At 50.7% G+C, this 22,232-nt stretch overlaps 1 protein-coding gene across 1 annotated transcript in view; it reads right to left on the reverse strand.

Annotated features, from left to right (window-relative positions):
* Positions 1-338: 338 nt before the first annotated feature.
* Positions 339-22,232, reverse strand: part of LOC147084106 (uncharacterized) — a 77,664-nt gene continuing 55,770 nt past the window's right edge. The window contains exon 3 of the mRNA XM_085979886.1: positions 339-365. Coding sequence (XP_085836012.1) covers positions 339-365 — 27 coding nt within the window. The remainder of the gene's footprint in view (positions 366-22,232) is intronic.

Genomic DNA, 22,232 nt, shown 5'->3' on the forward strand with positions numbered 1-22,232 from the left:
TCACAGTCTAAGGAAAAGGAGTAAGCCATTTAGGACAGAGATGAGGAGGAATTTCTTCACCCAGAGAGTGGTGAACCTGTGGAATTCTCTACCACAGAAGGCAGTGGAGGCCAATTCATTAAATATATTCAAGAAGGAGTTGGATATATTTCTTAAGGCTAAAGGGATCAAGGGATATGGGGAGAAGGCAGGGACAGGGTACTGAATTTGGATGATCAGCCATGATCTCATTGAATGGCGGAGCAGGCTCGAGGGGACGAATGGCCTACTCGTGCTCCTATCTTCTATGTTTCTGTGAACCCCAGGACCAGGCCCCTATGGGGAATAGGTATGCAGATCTAGCCGCAAAACTGGCTGCAAAAGAACTGCAACCAGAGGATGTGTTCAAAAACTGAATAAATATGGTCATGATAGTCAGTGGGGTACAGGAAGTGAATATAATGGAGCTACAAGAAAATACTAGTAAAGAGCAAAAGGAGAAATGGAGACAAGCTGGCGCGCAATTACAAGATGGAATTTGGAAATGGGGCCCACGTAACCAGGTGGTGGCACCGGAATGTTGTCGACAACAACTGATGGCGCTATACCATGGTGTAACACATACTGGCAGAAGTAACATGTTGCACCTACTGACACAGTACTGGTGGTGGCCAAAGATAGGTCGGGAAGTAGTGAAATATTGCCACCGCTGTATAATATGCGCAAGAATAATGTAGGACAGAGATGTAGAGTTAGAGTAGCAAACCAACCCAGGCCCCAAGGACCCTGGGAAAACTTACAAATTGACTTTACCGGCCCCTTAGCGCCGGACCGGGGGAAGAAATATTGCCTGGTAATAATTGACCAATTTACCAGGTGGGTGGAAGCCTTTGCCACCCGAGACTGCTCTGCAAAAACAGTTGCACTAATATTGGCTACCGAGGTTATACCCCGTTGGGGAGTGCCTCTGCAAATTGACTCAGACAACGGCACTCATTTCACCGGCAAAATAATGAAAGAAATCTGTAAGCTGCTACATGTGACACAAAAATATCACATACCATATCACCCCCAGAGCTCGGGGATGGTAGAGAATGAATAGGGCACTGAAAAACGCGCTGACAAAAGCCATCCAAGAAACAGGGAAGGGATGGTCGGAATTATTACCCAACATACTAAGGAGGCTGCGAGCCACCCCAGGACGAATGACCAGACTGACCCCCTATGAATTAATGACAGGACGAGCTATGAGACTACCAGAGGATTTGGCTGGAGGGGTGGGAGAACCAGGACCAGTACAAGATAGATTAAGGCGATACTTAGTACAACTAAATCAGGAGGTACAAGTACTAAATAAAGAAGTAAGGAACCAACAACAGATTAAAGATCTAGAAAGGCAGAATGCTGGACTTAAACCAGACGAGTTGCCCAGAATAGGTCAACAAGTAATGATGCAAGTTATCAGAAGAAAGGGAATGGGGACCGTTGGATGGGGCCATGCACTGTATTAATGACAAGTGATACGTGTGTTTGTCTACAGGAACCGATGGGTATGCGATGGAAGCAATGGACCCAGGTGAAACCATTTAACACTAAAGACCCCCATTCTACCCGCTCCTCTAGGGGAAAGAGCTCGGAAGACGACCAGACCTCTGTTTAAATTACAGATAAACATGGATCCAGTCGAACCTTTATATCAGAGGGTCCGTCTCGGGGAGAAGAAGCTCTCCCGGTTTACCCTTACACCCGAGAACTCATTTTTAATGTGGAAGCAAGTCATCCTCGGTTCCGAGGGACTGCCTAAGAAGAAAGCAGAAGATAAAATTGGAGTAAGACTTCTTTACTCCTGTACTCAAATCCTCTTGTAATGAAGGCCAGCACACCATTTGCCTTCTTAACTGCCTTTCATGACCACCGGACGTCCCAAAGTGCTGTACAACCAATGAAGTACTTTTGAAATGTATTCACTGTTGTAATGTGGGAAACGCGGCAGCCAATTTGCACACAGCAAGCTCCCACAAACAGCAATGTGATAATGACCAGATAATCTGTTTTTTCGTCATGTTGATTGAGGGATAAATATTGGGCTCAAAACACCGGGGATAACTTCTTCGAAATAGCACCACAGGATCTTTTACATCCACCTGAGGGGGCAGACGGGGGCCTCGGTTTAACGTCTCATCCATAGGACGGCACCTCCAACACTGCAGCGCTCCATCATTACTGCCCCTCCGACAATGCAGCGCTCCCTTAGTACTGCCCCTCCGACAGTGCGGCGCTCCCTCAGCACTGCCCCTCCAACAATGCGGCTCTCCCGCAGCACTGCCCCTCCGACAGTGCGGTGCTCCCTCAGTACTGCCCCTCCAACAGTGCGGCGCTCCATCAGTACTGCCCCTCCGACAGTGCGGCGCTCCCTAAGTACTGCCCCTGCGACAGTGCGGCGCTCCCTCAGCACTGCCCCTCCGACAGTGCGGCGCTCCCTCAGTACTGCCCCTCCGACAGTGCGGCGCTCCCTCAGTACTGCCCCTCCGACAGTGCGGCGCTCCCTCAGTATTCCCCCTCCGACAGTGCGGCGCTCCCTCAGTACTGCCCCTCCGACAGTGCGGCGCTCCCTCACTACTGCCCCTCTGACAGTGCGGCGCTCCCTCAGCACCGCACTGGAGTGTCAGCCTCGCTTTATGTGCTCAAGTCCCTGGAGCGGGATTTGAACCCACAACCTTCTGACTCTGCTATCCACTGAGCCACAGCTGACTCCAGTCTTTTACACAGTTTCATCATAACTTCCTTGCTTTTTGCACTCTACGCCTCTCCTAAAGCAGGGGAGTTATGATGAATTGTTAGACAGTTTTTTTTGCAGAGTGACCAAGGCTGTGTGTAGGAAACAATTGTGCATTTGAAAGCAGCTTGTATTGTGAAGCTTGTGCCCCTTTGCCAGGCCCGCTGCCTGTGGCCCTCTCCCAGATTCCAGCCCCAGCTCTGTGCTGACTGAGCTGCTCTCACCTGGGGACAGCGCGTCACAATCGGCCCCATCGCACCTGAGCTGGAGAGGAGGCCCCGGCCCCGCCCCCTTGCCGCGCCGCCATTGCTTGGAGGACCAGGCCGCCCAGTTCAGTCCTCCCAGCTCGGCCCTCTTCCTATTGGTCAGCGCTCCCGTCAGTCAGAATCATATTGCTCCGGCTCACTCCGCCAGGCTCAATCCGCTCCGTTCGGTGTCCGCGGAGGTCCCGCCCGACTCTCAGGTTTGGTTTTTCTGGTATTTTACTTCATAATCTCGCTCTCCGCTCCCCCCTCACCTCGATTTAAATCGATTCCCCAAGACTTGACTTTACCCCGGCCGCTGATTCCGCCTCTTCCCCGGGCCCGGCCTTCCCTCTGCTCCCCGGAGGCTCCCCGCAGGCGCACTGGCAGCCTGGTGTTGTGCCTGCCCGCGCTGTGATTGGTGCAGGGGAAGGCAAGTGGGCGTGTCCGGCCCCCGGCCCACGTGGGGCAGTCAAAGGCTGGCTGGAGCGCATGCGCATCCTGCCTCGCACCGTTGGGAAGCTTTTCAAATTTTTTTGTTTGCGAAACAAATTGAAAACACTCATTAATTCCCCCAACCTCCTCCCCTCTAAAGTGCGATTATTATTATTCTTGTTTTTCCTCATTTGTGTTGGGTGTCTTTTTTTTACCTTGCGGTGGCGTGCGCCGATCCAACCGACCCCCTGGGCGTTGCGTGCTGGCGTCAGCGCGTAATCGGAGGGGGGTTTGATTGACGCGAGGCGCCTGCCAATCAGGAGCGCGGAAAACGCTGGGCGGCCCGGGGGGGGGGCTGAAGGTCCTCCAACCAATGGTGGCGCGGGAGGGAGGGGGGCGGGACCTCGGTGGGCTGCAGGCCGCTTTCCTGCTTTCATTGTCTGCGGGAGCTGTTAAAGGGAAGGGGAGGAGGGGGTGGAAAAACCCAGCTTTGGCAACATAAGATGTAACTTATCATGCCAATAAAGCGATTTGAATTGTGAATTGTGAATTGAGTGTTTATTCCTTTGCATTACCTTTATTGCAAGGCTACTCATCAACTGCATTCATTTAAAAATAAGTGAACCTTTTCTCTTTTTGACTTTTATCCAGAACAAAGAGCCCTGGTGCTGTGAACATTTTGGTGGGCAGCCACGTTTAAAGGGACAAAGACCAGCATTCTTCCTCCTCTCTTGTGAGTATTTGTGGTGGGTGAGAGGGGGGAAGGCGGGGGGGGGGGGGTGTGAGTCAAAGGGGACTGCGGCCCCTTTTCAACAAAAACAATTGCTTGACCATTTAAAGGGGAATGGGTGCCCCCCAGGTATTTAAAGGGGCAGTGCCTCTCTCTGTATCATGTAAGAGCAGGGAGGTTCTGCTTGGACTGTACAAAACACCAGTTAGGCCACCGGCTAGAGTGCTGCGTGCAGTTCTGCTCGCCCCATTGCAGGAAAGATGTGACTGCTCCAGACGGGAGATTTACGAGGATGTGGCCAGGACGAGAGAATTTCAGCTACAAGGAAAGATTGAATACATAGAAACACAGAAGATAATCTACATCCCAGGGTACTTAAGGAAGTGGCCCTCGAAATAGTAGATGCATTGCTGGTCATCTTCCAAAATTCGATAGACTCTGGAACAGTACCCATGGATTGGAGGATAGCTAATGTTACCCCACTGTTCAAAAAAGGTGGTCGAGAGAAAACGGGGAATTACAGACCGGTAAGCCTGACATCAGTAGTGGGGAAAATGCTAGAGTCCATTATAAAAGACGTAATAGCAGAGCACTTGGAAAACAGTGACTGGATCGGACAAAGTCAACATGGATTTACAAAAGGTAAATTGTGCTTGACTAATGTGGTCCTTGGATCCCAGCTATTCACAATATATATAAATGATCTGGACAAGGGAACTAGATGTAATATCTCCAAATTTGTAGATGACGCAAAGCTGGGTGGGCATGTGTGCTGTGAGGAGGATGTCGACAAACTCCAGGATGATTTGGACATGTTGGGTGATTGGGCAGAAACATGGCAGATGCAAAATAATGTGGATAAATGTGAGGTTATCCACTTTGGTGGCAAAAACAGGAAGGCAGATTATTATCTGAATGGCAATAGATTGGGAGAAGGGGTTAGTGCAATGAGACCTGGGTGTCCTTGCGCACCAGTCGCTGAAGGTAAGCATGCAGGTGCAGCAGGTGGTTAAGAAGGCAAATGGTATGTTGGCCTTCGTAGCGAGAGAGTTCGAGTGCAGGAACAAGGATATCTTGCTGCAGTTGTACAGGGCCTTGGTGAGACCACATCTTAAGTAGTGTGTGCAGTTTTGGTCACCTTATCTGAGGAAGGAAGTTCTTGCCATGGAAGAAGTTCAGCAAAGATTCACCAGGCTGATACCTGGGATGGCAGGAATGACGTATGAGGAGAGATTGGGACGATTGGGCTTGTACTCGCTGAAGTTTAGAAGAATGAGAGGGGATCTCATTGAAACTTATAAAATTCTGACAAGACTGGACAGAGTAGATGCAGGAAGGATGTTCCCGATGGTCGGGGAGTCCAGAACCAGGGGTCACAGTCTAAGGATAAGGGGTAGGCCATTTAGGACAGAAATGAGGTGGAATTTCTTCACCCAGAGAGTGGTGAACCTGTGGATTTCTCTGCCACAGAAGGCAGTAGAGGCCAATACATTAATTATATTCAAGAAGGAGTTGGATATATTTCTTAAGGCTAAAGGGATCAAGGGGTATGGGGAGATAGCAGGGACCAGGTACTGAATTTGGATGATCAGCCATGATCGCATTGAATGGCGGAGCAGGCTCGAGGGGCCGAATGGCCTACTCCTGCTCCTATCTTCTATGTTTTTATGTTTCTCTACTTTTGTACTCAATACCTCTATTTATGAAGCCCAAGATCCCATATGCTTTGCTAACCACTCTCAATATGTCCTGCCACCTTCAGGGACCTATGCACATTAACTCCCAGGCCCCTCTGTCCCTGCACACTCTTTAAGACTATGCCATTAAGTGTATATTGCCTGTCCCTGTCCCTTCTGCCAGAATGCATCACCTCACACTTCTCTGTATTAAATTCCATCTCCCAATTGCCTGCCCATTCTGCTAGCCTTTCTATGTCCTGTTGCAGTCGATTGGTATCATCCTCACTGTTTGCCACACCCCCAAGTTTGGTGTCATCGGCAAATTTAGAAATTCTACTCTGCATTCCAATATCCAGGTCATTTTTATATATCAAAAAAATGATATAACTGTTATTCTGATGATTCACTTCTTTTGACTGTTCTTGGTGATCCATAGAATGTACAGCACAGAATCAGGACATTCAACCCAACTGGTCCATGCTGGTGTTTATGCCACACACCCACCCTACTTCAATTAACCCGATCAACATATCCTCCTATTCCTTACACACTCATGTGGCTTCCCCTTAAATGCATCTGTACTTTTAGCCTCAACTACTCTTTGTGGTGGCGAGTTCCACATTCACACCACTCTCTGGGTAAACAAGTTTCTCCTGAATTCCCTCCTGGATTTATTGGTAACCATCTTATATTTCATGGATGTTAAAACCCCAATAACTGGACTGGATTTTAATATTCTGTATAAATAAATAAGCTATTGAGTCCTTGTTTCTAAGATAAGCCAAGAGCTAATTGATGACTTGTTACAGACATTATCTGTCCTCACAATGTCGGTGTCCAGGGGAGAAGCTGATGGGTTTGTGTTACTTTCTTGAAGTGAATTTTTGTACTCAAGGTGCTGGATGTCACTGTGGGGAAAGGAACATTTTAACATTCTCAGCACCTAGTGTCAACATCAAACACTCTTAGGGCAGGTACAGCACGGGTTAGATACAGAGTAAAGCTCCCTCTACACTGTCCCATCAAACACTCCCAGGGCAGGTACAGCACGGGTTTGATACAGAGTAAAGCTCGCTCTACACTGTCCCATGAAACACTCCCAGGGCAGGTACAGCACGGGTTAGATACAGAGTGTCAGCCGTGGCTCAGGCGGCAGCACTCTCTCCTCTGAGTCAGAAGGTTGTGGGTTGAAGTCCCACTCCAGAGACTCGAGTCTAAAACTCTGTGCTGCCCCTCCAGTGCAGTGCTGAGGGAGTAAAGCCCAGTGCAGAGTAAAGTTCCCTCTGCACTGCTCCACTAACAGGCCTGAGCCCCAAACTCAGAAGAGCGCCCTCTGCTGCATTCCACTTGTCTCAGCAGCGGGAGAAGCAGGCGGCGGAAGTCCCGCCACTCGGACACCCTGATTGGTTGGAGGACCCACCGCCACCTCAGTCCTCCAAGCTCCGCCCATTCTCTCCCTATTGGTCGGAGCTCCCGTCAGTGACCGCCGTGGAGTTGATGACGTGCCCTAGTCCGGCTCCCTACAGAAGACAAGGGGCTGCGGCCGCTCAATCCGCTCCGCTCGGTGCCGGGAGGGCGCTGGGACGGTGCGGTTTGTATTTTCTTTTTATTTATCTGTCCGCCCGCGCTTCTCTCCGCTATATATAAAAAACCCTCTCAAAACTCACTTTCCGCCGGTGATCCGGACTCTCGCAGTTGCCCGGGCCGACCCAGAATGCGAGGCCCTGCGCAGGCGCGGTAGCGGCTCATCCTCGGGAGCGGGCCCCGGTGGCACATGCGGAGGAGGGGGCGGGGCCTGTTCAGAGCCCGCGCTCACCTTGGAGCGGCGCATGCGGAGTAGGGGGAGGGGCGAGGCCTGTTCAGAGCCCGCGCTCACCTTGGAGCGGCGCATGCGGAGTAGGGGAGGGGGCGGGGCCTGTTCAGAGCCCGCGCTCACCTTGGAGCGGTGCATGCGGAGTAGGGGGAGGGGGCGGGGCCTGTTCAGAGCCCGCGTTCACCTTGGAGCGGCGCATGCGGAGTAGGGGGAGGGGGCGGGGCCTGTTCAGAGCCCGCGCTCACCTTGGAGCGGTGCATGCGGAGTAGGGGGAGGGGGCGGGGCCTGTTCAGAGCTCACCTCCAACAATGAGAACAACAACAACTTGTATTTCTATAGCGCCTTTAACGTAGGAAATCGTCCCAAGGCGCTGCACAGGAGTATTGTAAGACATTGAAAAATGTGACCCCGAGTCACAAAAGGAGAAATTAGGGCAGATGGTCAAAAGCTTGGTCACAGAGGTGGGTTTTGATCAGCCATGATCTCATTGAATGGCGGAGCAGGCTCGAGGGGCCGAATGGCCGACTCCTGCTCCTATTTTCTATGAAAGAGAGGCGGAGAGGTTCAGGGAGGGATTTCCAGAGCTTAGGGCCGAGGCAACAGAAGACACAGCCACTGATGGTGCAGCGATTATAATCAGGGATATTCAAGAGGGCAGAATTGGAGGAACGCAGATGTCTTGCAGGGGAGGAGGTTGTTTTCTTTGGAAACGAGGAGGCTGAGGGGAGACCTGATTGAGGTGTATAAAGTTCTGAGGGGCCGACATAGGAAGGACCTATTTCCCTTGGCAGAGGGGTCCACAACCAGGGGGAATAGATTTAAAGAAATTGGTCGGAAGTTTAGAGGGGATTTGAGGAGAAATGTTTTCACCCAGTGGGTGGTGGGGGTCTGGAACTCACTGCCTGACAGGGTGGTAGAGGCAGAAACTCTCATCACATTTTAAAAAGTACTTGGATATGCACTTGAAGTGCCGTAACCTACAAGGCCACGGACCAAGTGCTAGAAAGTGGGATTTGTGTGGATAGCACTTAATCGGCCAGCACGGACAAGATGGGCTGAATGGCCTCCTTCCGTGTCATTATTTCTATGATTCTGTCACGGGTGGTTGTGAGTCTGAAGGGAATAACTAAGATAGGGAGGGGCGAGGCCATGGAGGGATTTGAAAACAGGGGTGATGGGTGAATGGGACTTGGTGTTGAGTTACGACACGGGTAGTTTTGGATCACCTCAAGGTTATGTGGGGTAGAATGTGGGAGGCCAGCCAGGAGTGTGTTGGAATAGTCGAGTCTCGAGGTAACAAAGGCCCGGGTGAGGGTTTCAGCAGCGGATGAGCTGAGGTAAGGGCGGAGATGGGCCATGTTACCGAGGTGGAAGTAGGCGCTCTTAGTTATGCTGCGGATATGTGTTCAGAAGCTCATTTCAGGGTCAGATATGACACCGAGGTTGTGAACAGTGTGGTTCAGCCTCAGACAGATGGTAGGGAGAGGGATGGAGTCAGTGGCTAGGGAATGGAGTTTGTGGCAGGGACTGAAAACAATTGCTTTAGTCTTCCCAATATTTAATTGGAGAAAATTTCTGCTCACCCAGAACCGGATTTGAGATCGTGGGGGGGTCGAGAGAAGTGATGGTGAGGTAGAGCTGGTTGTCGTCAGCGTACATGTGGAAACTGACGCTGTGTTTTCAGATGATGTCGCCAAGGGGCAGCATTTAGATGAGAAATAAGAGGGGCCCAAGGATAGATCCTTGGGGGACACCAGAGGTAACGATGCGGGAGTGGGAAGAGAAGCCATTGCAGGTGATTCTGTGGCTACGATTAGATAGATAAGAATGGAACCAGGCGAGTGCAGTCCCACCCAGCTGGACAATGGTGGAGAGGTGTTGGGAGAAGGATGGAGTGGTCAACCGTGTCAAAGGCTGCAGACAAGTCAGGAAGGACGAGGAGGGATAGTTTACCTTTGTCACAGTCACAAAGGATGTCATTTGATGAGACTTGATTTGACTTCAGGGCCAAGTCAGTGAGGTGGATTGGGCTGTTTCTGGCCCGCTGGTTATTGTGGGCACGGCTAGACACCAGTGGGACCGGCTCTACCCTGTTTGTTCTTTGAGGCAAAATAAGCCAAAAAAAATTCATGCTTCCCCCCTTACCCTTTCTACACTCCTTTTACAGGGTTTTAGAAGTGGAGCATTTACAGACAGGAAGCTCAAACCAAACATCACGTCAAGATCTGACAGAGTCGCTCGATTCATCAGGACCTGATTCAGTCACTCCTCCAATCTGCTGGCACACCCGTGAGTTCACACTGATGAGAGACCTTTTTAAATGTTCTGAAAGAGCTTCAAAATCTACAAATACCTGAAGCGGGGAGAAACCCCGGCCCCGTGTGTGGGAAGGGATTCACTCAGCCATCCGCTCCAATGATACACCAGCAAGTTCACACTAGGGAGAGACCTTTAACCCGCTCCGTGTGTGGGCAGGGATTAATTGCACCCTCCGTGCTGCTGAGACACCAGCTTGTCCACACCGATGAGAGACCGTTGACCTGCTCCGTGTTTTTGAAGCGATTCTCTCATTCTGCCACCCTCCTGAGACACCAGCTTGTTCACATTAAATGTTCTGACTGTGGGAAGAGATTTAAAAGGTCCCAGGATCTGAAGAGACACCAGCTGGAGAGAGCAGGAGAGATTCTGTTCACCTGCTTCGTGTGTGGGAAGAGATTCACTCGGTCCTCTAATCTGCTGGCACACCAGCGAGTTCACACTGGGGAGAGACCGGTGAAACATTCCGACTGTGGGAAAAGCTTTAAAAGGTCCCAGGAGCGGAAGGGACACCAGCTGGAGAGAGCAGGAAAGAGGCCATTCACCTGCTCCGTGTGTGGGAAGGGATTCACTCAGTTATCCCACCTACTGAGACACCAGCGAGTTCACACTGATGAGAGACCATTTACATGTTCTGTCTGTGGGAAGAGCTTTAAAAGGTCCGGGGTGCTGAAGATACACCAGCGAGTTCACACTGGGGAGAGGCCATTCACCTGCTCCGTGTGTGGGAAGGGATTCACTCAGTCCTCGAATCTGCTCGAACACCAGCGAGTTCACACTGGGGAGAGGCCGTTCACCTGTTCCGTGTGTGGGAAGGGATTCACACAGTCCTCGACTCTGCTCGAACACCAGCGAGTTCACATTGATGAGAGACAATTTAAATGTTCTGACTGTGGGAAGAGCTTTAAAACCTCTGGGGATCTGAAGGTACACCAGCGAGTTCATACTGATGAGAGACCATTTACATGTTCTGTTTGTGGGAAGAGCTTTAAAAGCGCCACGGAACTGAAGGTACACCAGCGAGTTCACACTGATGAGAGACCATTTACATGTTCTGTCTGTGGGAAGAGCTTTAAAAGGTCTGGGGAGCTGAAGATACATTGACGAGTTCACACTGGGGAGAGGCCATTCACCTGCTCCGTGTGTGGGAAGGGATTCACTCAGTCCTCAAATCTGCTTGAACACCAGCGAGTTCACACTGGGGAGAGACCGTTCACATAGAAACATAGAAGATAGGAGCAGGAGTAGGCCATTCGGCCCTTCAAGCCTGCTCCGCCATTCAATGTGATCATGGCTGATCATCCGAATTCAGTACCCTGTCCCTGCCTTTTCCCCATATCCCTTGATCCCTTTAGCCTCAAGAAATATATCCAACTCTTTCTTGAATATATTTAATGAACTGGCCTCCACCGCCCTCTGTGGCAGAGAATTCCACAGGTTCACCACTCTCTGGGTGAAGAAATTCCTCCTCATTTCAGTCCCAAATGGCTTACCCCTTATCCTTAGACTATGACCCCTGGTTCTGGACTCCCCGGCCATCAGAAACATCCTTCCTGCATCTAGTCTGTCCAGACCTGACAGAATTTTATAGGTTTCGATGAGATCCCCTCTCAATCTTCTAAACTCCAGTGAGTATAAGCCCAATCGACACAATCTCTCCTCATACGTCATTCCTGCCATCCCAGGTATGAGCCTGGTGAATCTTCGCTGCACTCCCTCCATGGCAAGAACGTCCTTCCTCAAGTAAGGTGACCAAAACTGCACACAATACTCAAGGTGCGGTCTCACCAAGGCCCTGTACAACTGTAGCAAGACATCCTTGTTCCTGTACTCGAACCCTCTTGCTACGAAGGCCAACATACCATTTGCCTTCTTAACCACCTGCATGCTTACCTTCAGCGACTGGTGCACAAGGACACCCAGGTCTCTGCACTTCCCCTTCTCCCAATCTATTGCCATTCAAATAATAATCTGCCTTCCTGTTTTTGCCACCAAAGTGGATAACCTCACATTTATCCACATTATAGTGCATTTGCCATGTTTCTGCCCAATCACCCAACCTGTCCAAATCGTACTGGAGTTTCCCGACATCCTCCTCGCAGCTTACCCTCCCGCCCAGCTTTGTGTCGTCTGCAAATTTGGAGATATTACATCCAATTCCCTCGTCCAGATCATTAATATATATTGTGAACAGCTGGGGTCCTAGGACCGATCCTTGCGGTACCCCACTAGTCACTGCCTGCCACTCGGAAAATGACCCATTTATTCCAACTCTTTGCTTTCTGTCCGCCAACCAATTCTCTATCCAAGTCAATACCTTGCCCCCAATCCCATGTGCCTTAATTTTGCACGCTAATCTCTTATGCGGGACCTTATCGAAAGCCTTCTGAAAGTCCAAATACACCACATCCACTGGTTCTCCCTTATCTATTTTACCAGTTACATCCTCAAAAAATTCCAGTAGATTAGTCAAGCATGATTTACCTTTTGTAAATCCATGTTGACTTTGTCCAATCCTGTCACTGCTTTCCAAGTGTTCTGTCTGTGGGAAGAGCTTTAAAAGATCCGGGGTGCTGAAGATACACCAGCGAGTTCACACTGGGGAGAGCCCATTCACCTGTTCCGTGTGTGGGAAGGGATTCACACAGTCCTCGCCTCTGCTCGAACACCAGCGAGTTCACATTGATGAGAGACTATTTAAATGTTCTGACTGCGGGAAGAGCTTTAAAAGCTCTGGGAATCTGCTGATACACCAGCGAGTTCACACTGGGGAGAGGCAGTTCACCTGCTCCGTGTGTGGGAAGAGATTCACTCAGTTCTCCAACCTGCTGAGACACCAGCGAGTTCACACTGGGGAGAGGCCGGTGAAACATTCCGACTCTGGGAAAAGCTTTAAAAGGTCCCAGGAGCTGAAGGGACACCAGCTGGAGAGAGCAGGAAAGAGGCCATTCACCTGCTCAGTGTGTGGGAAGGGATTCACTCAGTTATCCCACCTACTGAGACACCAGCGAGTTCCCACTGATGAGAGACCATTTAAATGTTCTGACTGTGGGAAGAGCTTTAAAAGCTCCGCGGAACTGAAGGTACACCAATGAGTTCACACTGATGAGAGACCATTTACATGTTCTGTCTGTGGGAAGAGCTTTAAAAGGTCCGGGGTGCTGAAGATACACCAGCAAGTTCACACTGGGGAGAGGCCATTCACCTGCTCCGTGTGTGGGAAGGGATTCACTCAGTCCTCGAATCTGCTCGAACACCAGCGAGTTCACACTGGGGAGAGACCGTTCACCTGTTCCGTGTGTGGGAAGGGATTCACACAGTCCTCGACTCTGCTTGAACACCAGCGAGTTCACATTGATGAGAGACTATTTAAATGTTCTGACTGTGGGAAGAGCTTTAAAAGCTCTGGGAATCTGCTGATACACCAGCGAGTTCACACTGGGGAGAGGCCTTTCACCTGCTCCGTGTGTGGGAAGGGATTCACTCAGTTCTCCAACCTGCTGAGACACCAGCGAGTTCGCACTGTTCTAGTCATACTCATAGAGTCATAATGGCACAGAAGGAGGCCATTCGGCCCATCGAGTCCGTGCCGGCTCTCTGTAGAACAATCCAGTCAGTCCCACTCCCCCGCTCTATCCCCGTAGCCCTGCAAATTTATTTCCCTCAAGTGCCTATCCAGTCTCCCCTTGAAAACATTGAGGCCTAGAAATTGGGTTGGTAACGCCGGCGCTGAGCGCCTAAAGAGACCTAGAATTGGGACGAATCCCTATGTTGGGGCGAACGCTATGAGGATAGCGCCAACTCAGATATTGACTATACATTTAGCACCTGCGCTAAGTGTTTGCACGCACCCGTGAGCGCAAGCAGCTCATGATGTCATTTCAGTGTGCAACACCTTTTGGGAGCGCCTGAGCGCATATTGGGTGGCGCCCGGAGCCTTAGCGCCCAGCGCTATTAGTGACAGTTCGAGGGAGGGCTAACAGGCCCTTCTCGGAGTAGGGCGGCGCTATTTAAAGGGGACAGCTCTAGTGCAGAATCTTCTGCCACTTGGCCTGCTCATTGCGATCGCTGCTAGAGAGAGTTGGCGAGCTAATGTGGAGCGGAGTTCTGGGAATTTAGCTTTACAGTACTTGGGACCTTCAACCCTGTCCGAAGCACTTGCAGCACTACACCTAAAAGCCTTTTGACCAGCTGGCATCGGAATGGGAGCTTGTTTGGAGGGCGACGGCCTCATCGCCCAACACTGTGAAGGGGCAGAGAGATGGCGGGAGAGAAGGCCGGGATTGGCCAGAATGAGGAGGGGCAATGGAGGTTGGCCAATCCGACAGGATGCTGCGAGGGTCTTTAGGCAGCAGGTGACGAGCCTTGACATGTCGGAGGAGCAGTGTTTGCGAAGGCTCCGAATCTGGAGGGACATTGTTACTGATCGGTGCCACCTGCTTGGTCAGGATCTGCAGCCGCGTGAACGCTGCAGAACCTCTCCGTGATGGTTACACTGACTGATGGCCTCCATTTTTATGCCAACGGATCCTTTCAGTCAGCCATTGGGGACAATGCGACTGTCGCTCAGGCTGCAGTCCGCTGTTGCATCCGGCAAGTGACAGATGCCCTTTATAGGCGAACGCGTCAATTCATTATCTTCCCTCGGACCCTGCACAAGCAGGCAGAGGAGGAGGAAGATGGAAGGGCTGCTGAAAGTGGAAGGTCCATACGTCAGAGGCTCCTCTGGACTCGTGTCGACAACCCTGTGGTGGAATGATGAGAGTCTTAACTCATGCGCACTTTGGATGTTTGAGGGCCTCTGAATGCCAGCATCACTGAAAGTAGTCACATGCACCATGCAACATTGAAACTTCTGTTTATTGACACAAAAGTCTTTCATTACAGCTAAACAACGTAATGTGAGCAGAAACCATAACTTTCAAAATAACTGTGAACTGTTCGGCAAAGCCGCAAAACTCAACAAACCTTCTGCAAATATAACAGCAGGTGAGGGTGTCCTTGAATTTGGACAAACAAACGTCTCAGCACCTCCCTCTACAACTGGCCCCTTGAGGGAGAACGACTTCTCTTTCACGCCCGGCCCCTTCCCTCCCCGCTGCTCCTACGTAATTGGACCCCAGTGGCGGGCTCAAGGCTGGGGGACGCTTGCTGACTGTCTGGAAGCGCAGAAGCCCCTGAGGGACGGCCTGGCCGACCTCTGGGCTTGGAGGGTGCGGACGCAGGATGCTTACTGTGACCATGGCTGGAAGCAGTGTGGCCTGCAGGTGGTGGCAGCTGCAATGCAGGCGTCCCAGCGCTGGCATGTGCAGTGGTCTCCTGCCGAGAGAGGACACCTGCACCACAGTCGGACGACACACTGGCTATCTGAGGGGAGTGGCTCGGCTCATCCACCACAATCGCATGCTCCACTGATTCCTGGCCTTGTACGGGAGTGGAAGGGCCCGGGGTGATCCTATCTGATGCAGAGAGGGTGGCTGCAGTGAGAGATCGCGTTGCGTCAATCTGGCTGTGGAGGAGCCCAGCAAGTGACTGTGTGGCAACAGTGAGGACCTGTGTGCCAGGTGCCAGTGCTTCGGAGAAGGCCTGGACAGTTCTTCCCATGGCTTCGGACAAGGCAGGTGCCGACCGCTCCACTGCCTCGGACAAGCCCTGCACAGACCTTTCCAGGGATTGTCCGAAGCCCTGAACAGTCCTTTCCATTGCTGACTCAAAGCCGTGGACAGTCCTCTCCATTGTTGGGCCGAAGCCCTGGATAGTCCTGTCCATTGTGGCCCCGAAGCCCTGGATAGACCTGTCCATTGTTTCCCCGAACACCTGGAGAGTCCTCTCCATTGTTGCCCCAAAGCCCTGCAGAGTCCTCTCCATTGTTGCCCCGAAGCCCAACATACTCCTAGCCAATGAATCTATTGACTCAGGCATCTTCTCCACTGCAGCCATCAGCTCCGTGTGTCTGACCCGGGCCTGTTTGCTCATCTCAGCCAGGCGACGGACCTCATCTGCACTCTGTGCAGCAGTCATGACGACCTGCCTTGCCCTGCGGGGAGACGGTGGCCGAACTTGCCTACCCCCGTGCGTTGCTGCATGCCGCTTGGTCCGGCAACTGGTTCATCCTCAGAGCCACCCCCCCTCCCCTCCAGGGGACTACTATCCCCAGTCTGCAGATGTCTCAGCTCCCCGGATTCTGCAACGGCTGGTCCGGATTCCTCCTGGTCCTCGCCTCCGGTGGCACTGGCACTGGCAGCTTCAGCGCATTGAGCCCGAGTTCCTTCATCTGAAAGTGGGAGGTGAAAGAGTGGCTTTAGCAAAAGGACAGCTTTGCTGAAAGGCATGCCAGATTGCGGCAAGGCTCTGACATGGCTGCACACTGAGGATGCATGCTGGCGGGGGGACCAAGTGGAAGGCAACAGGTGAAAAAGGTGAGAGTCTTACCCTCGCTGTCGGTAATGGGGTCGGCAGATGCAGTGGTCACTGGACCAGACAGACGTCCTCCAAGTATCTGGTGCACTCTCTCCTCCAGATCCGTGAGAGTGACCACTTGTGCAGGTCCGCCACCGGTTCGACGCTGCTCCTTTCGAATCATCGCCAGCTTGGACTGCAGGGGAAAGAAGGGGAGGTTCTGTTACACGATGCCTTGAGACCTCATCGCATGCCCCCCATGGTGCAAGAGCCCTTACATGAGGCCTTGAGACCTCATCACATGCCCCCCATGGTGCAAGAGCCCTTACATGAGGCCTTGAGACATCTGTCCATGTGTGTGCCCAGAAAGGGCCATGGGTGCATACTGACAGATGGCCATTGGTGCATCATTGCAGCAGGGTGCCCGAAGTCAGCTGCAGATGGAGGGAAGCACAAGTTTGGTAAACCATCACTCACCCTAATGATCCGTGTGAGGTCGTTGAATTTCTTCCTGCACTGAACAGGGGTCCTGGTCGCCATGCTGCTGGAGTTGACCCTCACAGCAACCTCCCTCCAAGATCGTCGATAAGCCTTCTGATTCGGCCTCTTGCCATTATCCGGATACAGGACCTCTCGACTGTGTTCAACTGCAGCCACCAAGTGGTCCAGAGCCTCAGTGCTGAAGCGCTCTGCTCTCTGCCTAACCTTCTCCATGATGAACAAGTTTGTACCGCCAGACAAGGGCGAGCGCCGAATCTGAGGCCTACAGGGCGTTGGGTGTTGAAGCTCAGGCTGACTAACCCACCCCTTTAAGAGCCGGCCGGCGCCTGGAGGTCTCGTGCTTTCCCGTAATTGAGTTCACCTGCGCTGCGCCCGTCCGCGTCGATATTGAGTAGCGCCTGACCTTTTGCGCCTTAAGAGCACCGTGCAATGGCTGATTTTGTGCCTGAATCCCCTTTGGGGGCGATGCAACCCAATATCGCGCCAGGCGGCGATAAGTTTCGTCTGGCTATAAACTTTGCGCATCGCCAGTTCTAACGCCTCATGCGGGGCTATACCCAATTTCTAGGCCTCAGTGTCTCCGCTTCCACCACTTCCGTCGGCAGCGAGTTCCAGGTCCTCATCACTCGCTGCGTAAAAAAGTTTTTCTTCACATCCCCCCTTGTATCTGTTGCCCAAAACCTTAAATCTGTGTCCCCTAGTCCTTGTACCATCAACTAGTGGGGACAGCCTTTCCCCATCTAGCCTATCCAAACCCGTCATAATCTTGTACACCTCTATCAAATCACCCCTCAACCTCCTTTGCTCTAATGAAAACAAATCCAGCTTCTCCAACCTGTCCTTGTAGCTAAGATCCCCCATCCCCGGAACCATTCTGGTAAACCTCCTCTGCACCCTCTCAAGGGCCTTCACATCCTTCCTAAAGTGTGGTGACCAGAACTGGACGCAATACTCCAGTTGCGGCCTAACCAGCGCTTTATAAAGGTTCAGCATAACTTCTCTACTTTTGTACTCAATACCTTTATTTATGAAGCCCAAGATCCCATATGCTTTGCTAACCACTCTCTCAATGTGTCCCTCCATCTTCAGGGATCTTAACTCCCAGGTCCCTCTGTCCCTGCACACACTTTAAAACTGTGCCATTAAGTGTATATTGCCTCTCGCTGTCCCTTCTCCAAAATGCATCACCTCACACTTCTCTGTATTAAATTCCATCTGCCACTTGTCTGCCCATTCTGCTAGCCTTTCTATGTCCTGTTGCAGCCGATTGGTATCATCCTCACTGTTTGCCACACCCCCAAGTTTGGTGTCATCGGCAAATTTAGAAATTCTACTCTGTATTCCAATATCCAGGTCACTTATATATATATCAAAAAAAGCAGTGGCCCCAGCACTGACCCTTGGGGGAACACCACTGTCTACCATCCTCCAGTCTGAAAAACAGCCATTTACCACAACTCGCTGTTTTCTGCCCTTAAGCCAATATCTTTTCCAAGCTGCCACTGACCCACCTATTCCATGAGCCTCAATTTTGTTAACCAGCCTTCTATGTGGTACTTTGTCAAACGCCTTCCTAAAATCCATGTAGACAACATCCCTTCATCAATCCTCTCTGTTACTTCATCAAAAAATTCAATTAAATTAGTCAAACACGATCTGCCTTTTACAAATCCGTGTTGGCTCTCCTTAATTAGCTTAAACCTCTCCAAGTGCCCGTTAATTTTTTGCTTGATTATTGTTTCTAAAAGTTTACCCACCACTGATGTTAAACTGTCCGGCCTGTAGTTCCTAGGATTGTCCTTACAGCCTTTCTTGTACAATGGTGTCACATTTGCCACTTTCCAATCCACAGGCACCTCCTCCGCATCTAGGGAAGACTGAAAAATTATGGTAAGCCCTTCCGCTATCTCCTCCCCCAATTCCCTTAGCAACCTGGGATGCAAGCCATCTGGACCAGGTGACTTACCCACTCTGAGCATACCCAGTCTTTCTAGTACACCCTGTCTATCAATTTTCACCCCTTCCATTGCTTCTACCTTTTCCACTTCTACCGATATTTTGTCAGCATCCACCTCCTTAGTAAACACCGATACAAAGTACTCATTGAGTATTCTAACCTTGCCTTGCGCCTCTAAGCATATATCACCTTCTTTGTCCCTAATAGGCCTCACCCCACCTATTACTACACACTTACTGTTTACATGCCGGTAGAAGGTTTTTGGGTTCCCTTTTATGTTAACCGCCATTCTACTCTCATTCGCTCTTTGCCAATCTTATTTTCATCTTCACTTCCTCTCTCAACTTATTGTATTTGGTCTGGTTCTCCCTTGAAGAATTCACCTGACATTCATCATTTTTTGTTTCATCATCTTCTCAATCATCCTCGTCATCCAAGGAGCCCTTGCTTTGGTTCCCTTACCCTTCCCTCTTGTTGGAATGTACCTGGCCTGTACTTGGAACATCTCCTCCTTAAAGATCACCCATTGTTCCATTACAGATTTTCTTGTCAGTCTTTGGTTCCATTTTACCCTGGCTCGATCCTTTCGCATCCCATTGAAGTTAGCCCTATTCCAGTTTAGAAGTTCTACTCTAGATTGTTCCTTGCTCCTCTCCATTGCTAATCTAAATCTTATGATACGATGATCACTCGTACCTAAGTGTTCTCCCACAGACACTTGGTCGACCTGGCCCACCTCATTCCCCAGCACCAGATCCAGCAATGCCTCCTTCCTCGTTGGGCCAAGAACATACTGGTCAAGGAAATTCTCCTGAACACATTTCAGATATTCCTCCCCCTCCTTTCCCTTTACCCTAGCATTATCCCAATCGATATTTGGGTAATTAAAGTCCACCAGTATCACCACTCTATAGCTCTTGCATGTCTCTGCGATTTCCCTGCAGATTTGCTCCTCTACCTCCCTCTCACTAGTTGGAGGCCTATAGAATACCCCCAATAGCGTGATCAAACCCTTTTTGCTCCTCAACTCTAACCACATGGATTCTGCCCTTGTCCCCTCAAGATCATGCTCCCTTTCCAACACTACAATGTCATCCTTAATCAGCACTGCCACCCCACCTCCCTTTTTTCCTTCCCTATCTTTTCTGAACACCTTGTACCCTTGAATATTAAGTGCCCAGTCCTCACCGTTTTTAAGCTCGTTTCCGTTATTGCCACAACACCATATTGCCACAATGGTGTTGAGCTTCTTCAGTGTTGTTGGAGCTGTACTCATCCAGGCAAGTGGAGAGTATTCCATCACACTCCTGACTTGTGTCTTGTAGATGGTGGAAAGGCTTTGGGGAGTCAGGAGGTGAGACACTTGCTGCAGATTACCCAGCCTCTGATGCGCTCTTGTTGCCACAGTATATATGTGGGTGGTCCAGTTAAGTTTCTGGTCAATTATGACCCCCAGGATGGTGGGAGATTCGGTGATGCTAATACTGTTGAATGTCGAGGGGAGGTGGTTAGACTCTCCCAGAATATGGTCCTGATCACTCTCGGTTCTGAGTGCTGCTTCCCAGAATAAGGTTGTATGACTTTGTTATTGGGTGAAATAATCATGTCTGAATGTCAATAAAGATCATTTATATCAGTTCTAGAGTCTCGCGTGATTCTTCCATGGCAGGTACAGCAGGGGTTAGATACAGAGTAAAGCTCCCTCTACACTGTCCCATCAAACACTCCCAGGGCAGGTACAGCAGGGGTTAGATACAGAGTAAAGCTCCCTCTACAGTGTCCCATCAAACACTCCCAGGGCAGGTCCAGCCCGGGTTAGATACAGAGTAAAGCTCCCTCTACACTGTCCCATCAAACACTCCCAGGGCAGGTACAGCACGGGTTAGATACAGAGTAAAGCTCCCTCTACACTGTCCCATCAAACACTCCCAGGGCAGGTACAGCATGGGTTAGATACAGAGTGTCAGCTGTGGCTCAGGCGGCAGCACTCCTCTGAGTCAGAAGGTTGTGGGTTGAAGTCCCACTCCAGAGACTCGAGTCTAAAACTCTGTGCTGCCCCTCCAGTGCAGTGCTGAGGGAGTAAAGCCCAGTGCAGAGTAAAGTTCCCTCTGCACTGCTCCACTAACAGGCCTGAGCCCCAAACTCAGAAGAGCGCCCTCTGCTGCATTCCACTTGTCTCAGCAGCGGGAGAAGCAGGTGGTGGAAGTGCCGCCCCTCGGGCACCCTGATTGGTTGAGGAGAGATAGTTTACCTTTGTCACAGTCACAAAGGATGTCATTTGATGAGACTTTGATGAGACTTGATTTGAGTTCAGGGCCAAGTCAGTGAGGTGGATTGGGCTCAATCCGCTCCGCTCGGTGCCGGGAGGGTGCTGGGACGGTGCGGTTTGTATTTTCTTTTTATTTATCTCCCCGCCCGTGCTTCTCTCCGCTATATATAAAAAAAACAAATAAAACTCACTTTCCGCCGGTGATCCGGACTCTCAGGCGGGGTGTGTGCTGAGCATAGATTTATACAGCACAGAAAGAGGCCCTTTGGCCCATCATGTCCGCGCCGGCCATCAAGCCCTGAGTATTCTAATCCCATTTTCCAGCACTTGGTCCGTAGCCTTGTATGCTATGGCGTTTCAAGTGCTCATCTAAATGCTTCTTGAATGTTGTGAGGGTTCCTGCCTCTACCACCCTTTCAGGCAGTGAGTTCCAGATTCCAACCACCCTCTGGGTGAAAAAGTTTTTCCTCAAACCCCCTCTAAACCTCCTGCCCCTTACCTTGAAACTATGCCCCCTGGTTATTGACCCCCCTACTAAGGGGAAAAGTTCCTTTCTATCTACCCTATCTATGCCCCTCATAATTTTGTACACCTCAATCAGGTCCCTCCTCAGCCTTCTCTGCTCTAAGGAAAACAACCCCAGCCTGTCCAGTCTCTCTTCATAGCTGAAGCGCTCCAGTCCAGGTAACTTCCTGGGATCATGACATTAGATGGTTAGATAAGTGAAAACGAGGAGTTATTAGAGTGCCAATAGGACTGGCGTAGAACTGGTATTTACTTGTTTTGTTGAAGAAGTTTCGGGTTTCTGGTTAAAAGTAGTTTACTTGAAGTTTTAATTGATTTCTGATATGGTTATGGGACTTTGTATATTGTGGTGTTATTTAGTGTTAAAGCCTTAATGTACGAACAATCGAACGCTCAAGTGAACGCACGCATGCGGACACAAATAATACACACGCATACACAATGGAACTAAAAAAAACCTTCCTGGTGCATCTCCTCTGCACTCTCTCCCATGCAATCACATCCTTCCTATAGTGTGGTGACCAGAACTGCACACAGTATTCCAGCTGTGGCCTAACTAGCATTTTGTACAGCTCCATCATAACCTCCCTGCTCTTGCCTTCATTAGCCGA

The sequence above is a fragment of the Somniosus microcephalus genome, unplaced genomic scaffold (genome assembly GCF_052327205.1).
Source record: "Somniosus microcephalus isolate GS21.2 unplaced genomic scaffold, FLI_Smic_1.0 scaffold2, whole genome shotgun sequence".
NCBI lineage: Eukaryota > Metazoa > Chordata > Chondrichthyes > Squaliformes > Somniosidae > Somniosus > Somniosus microcephalus.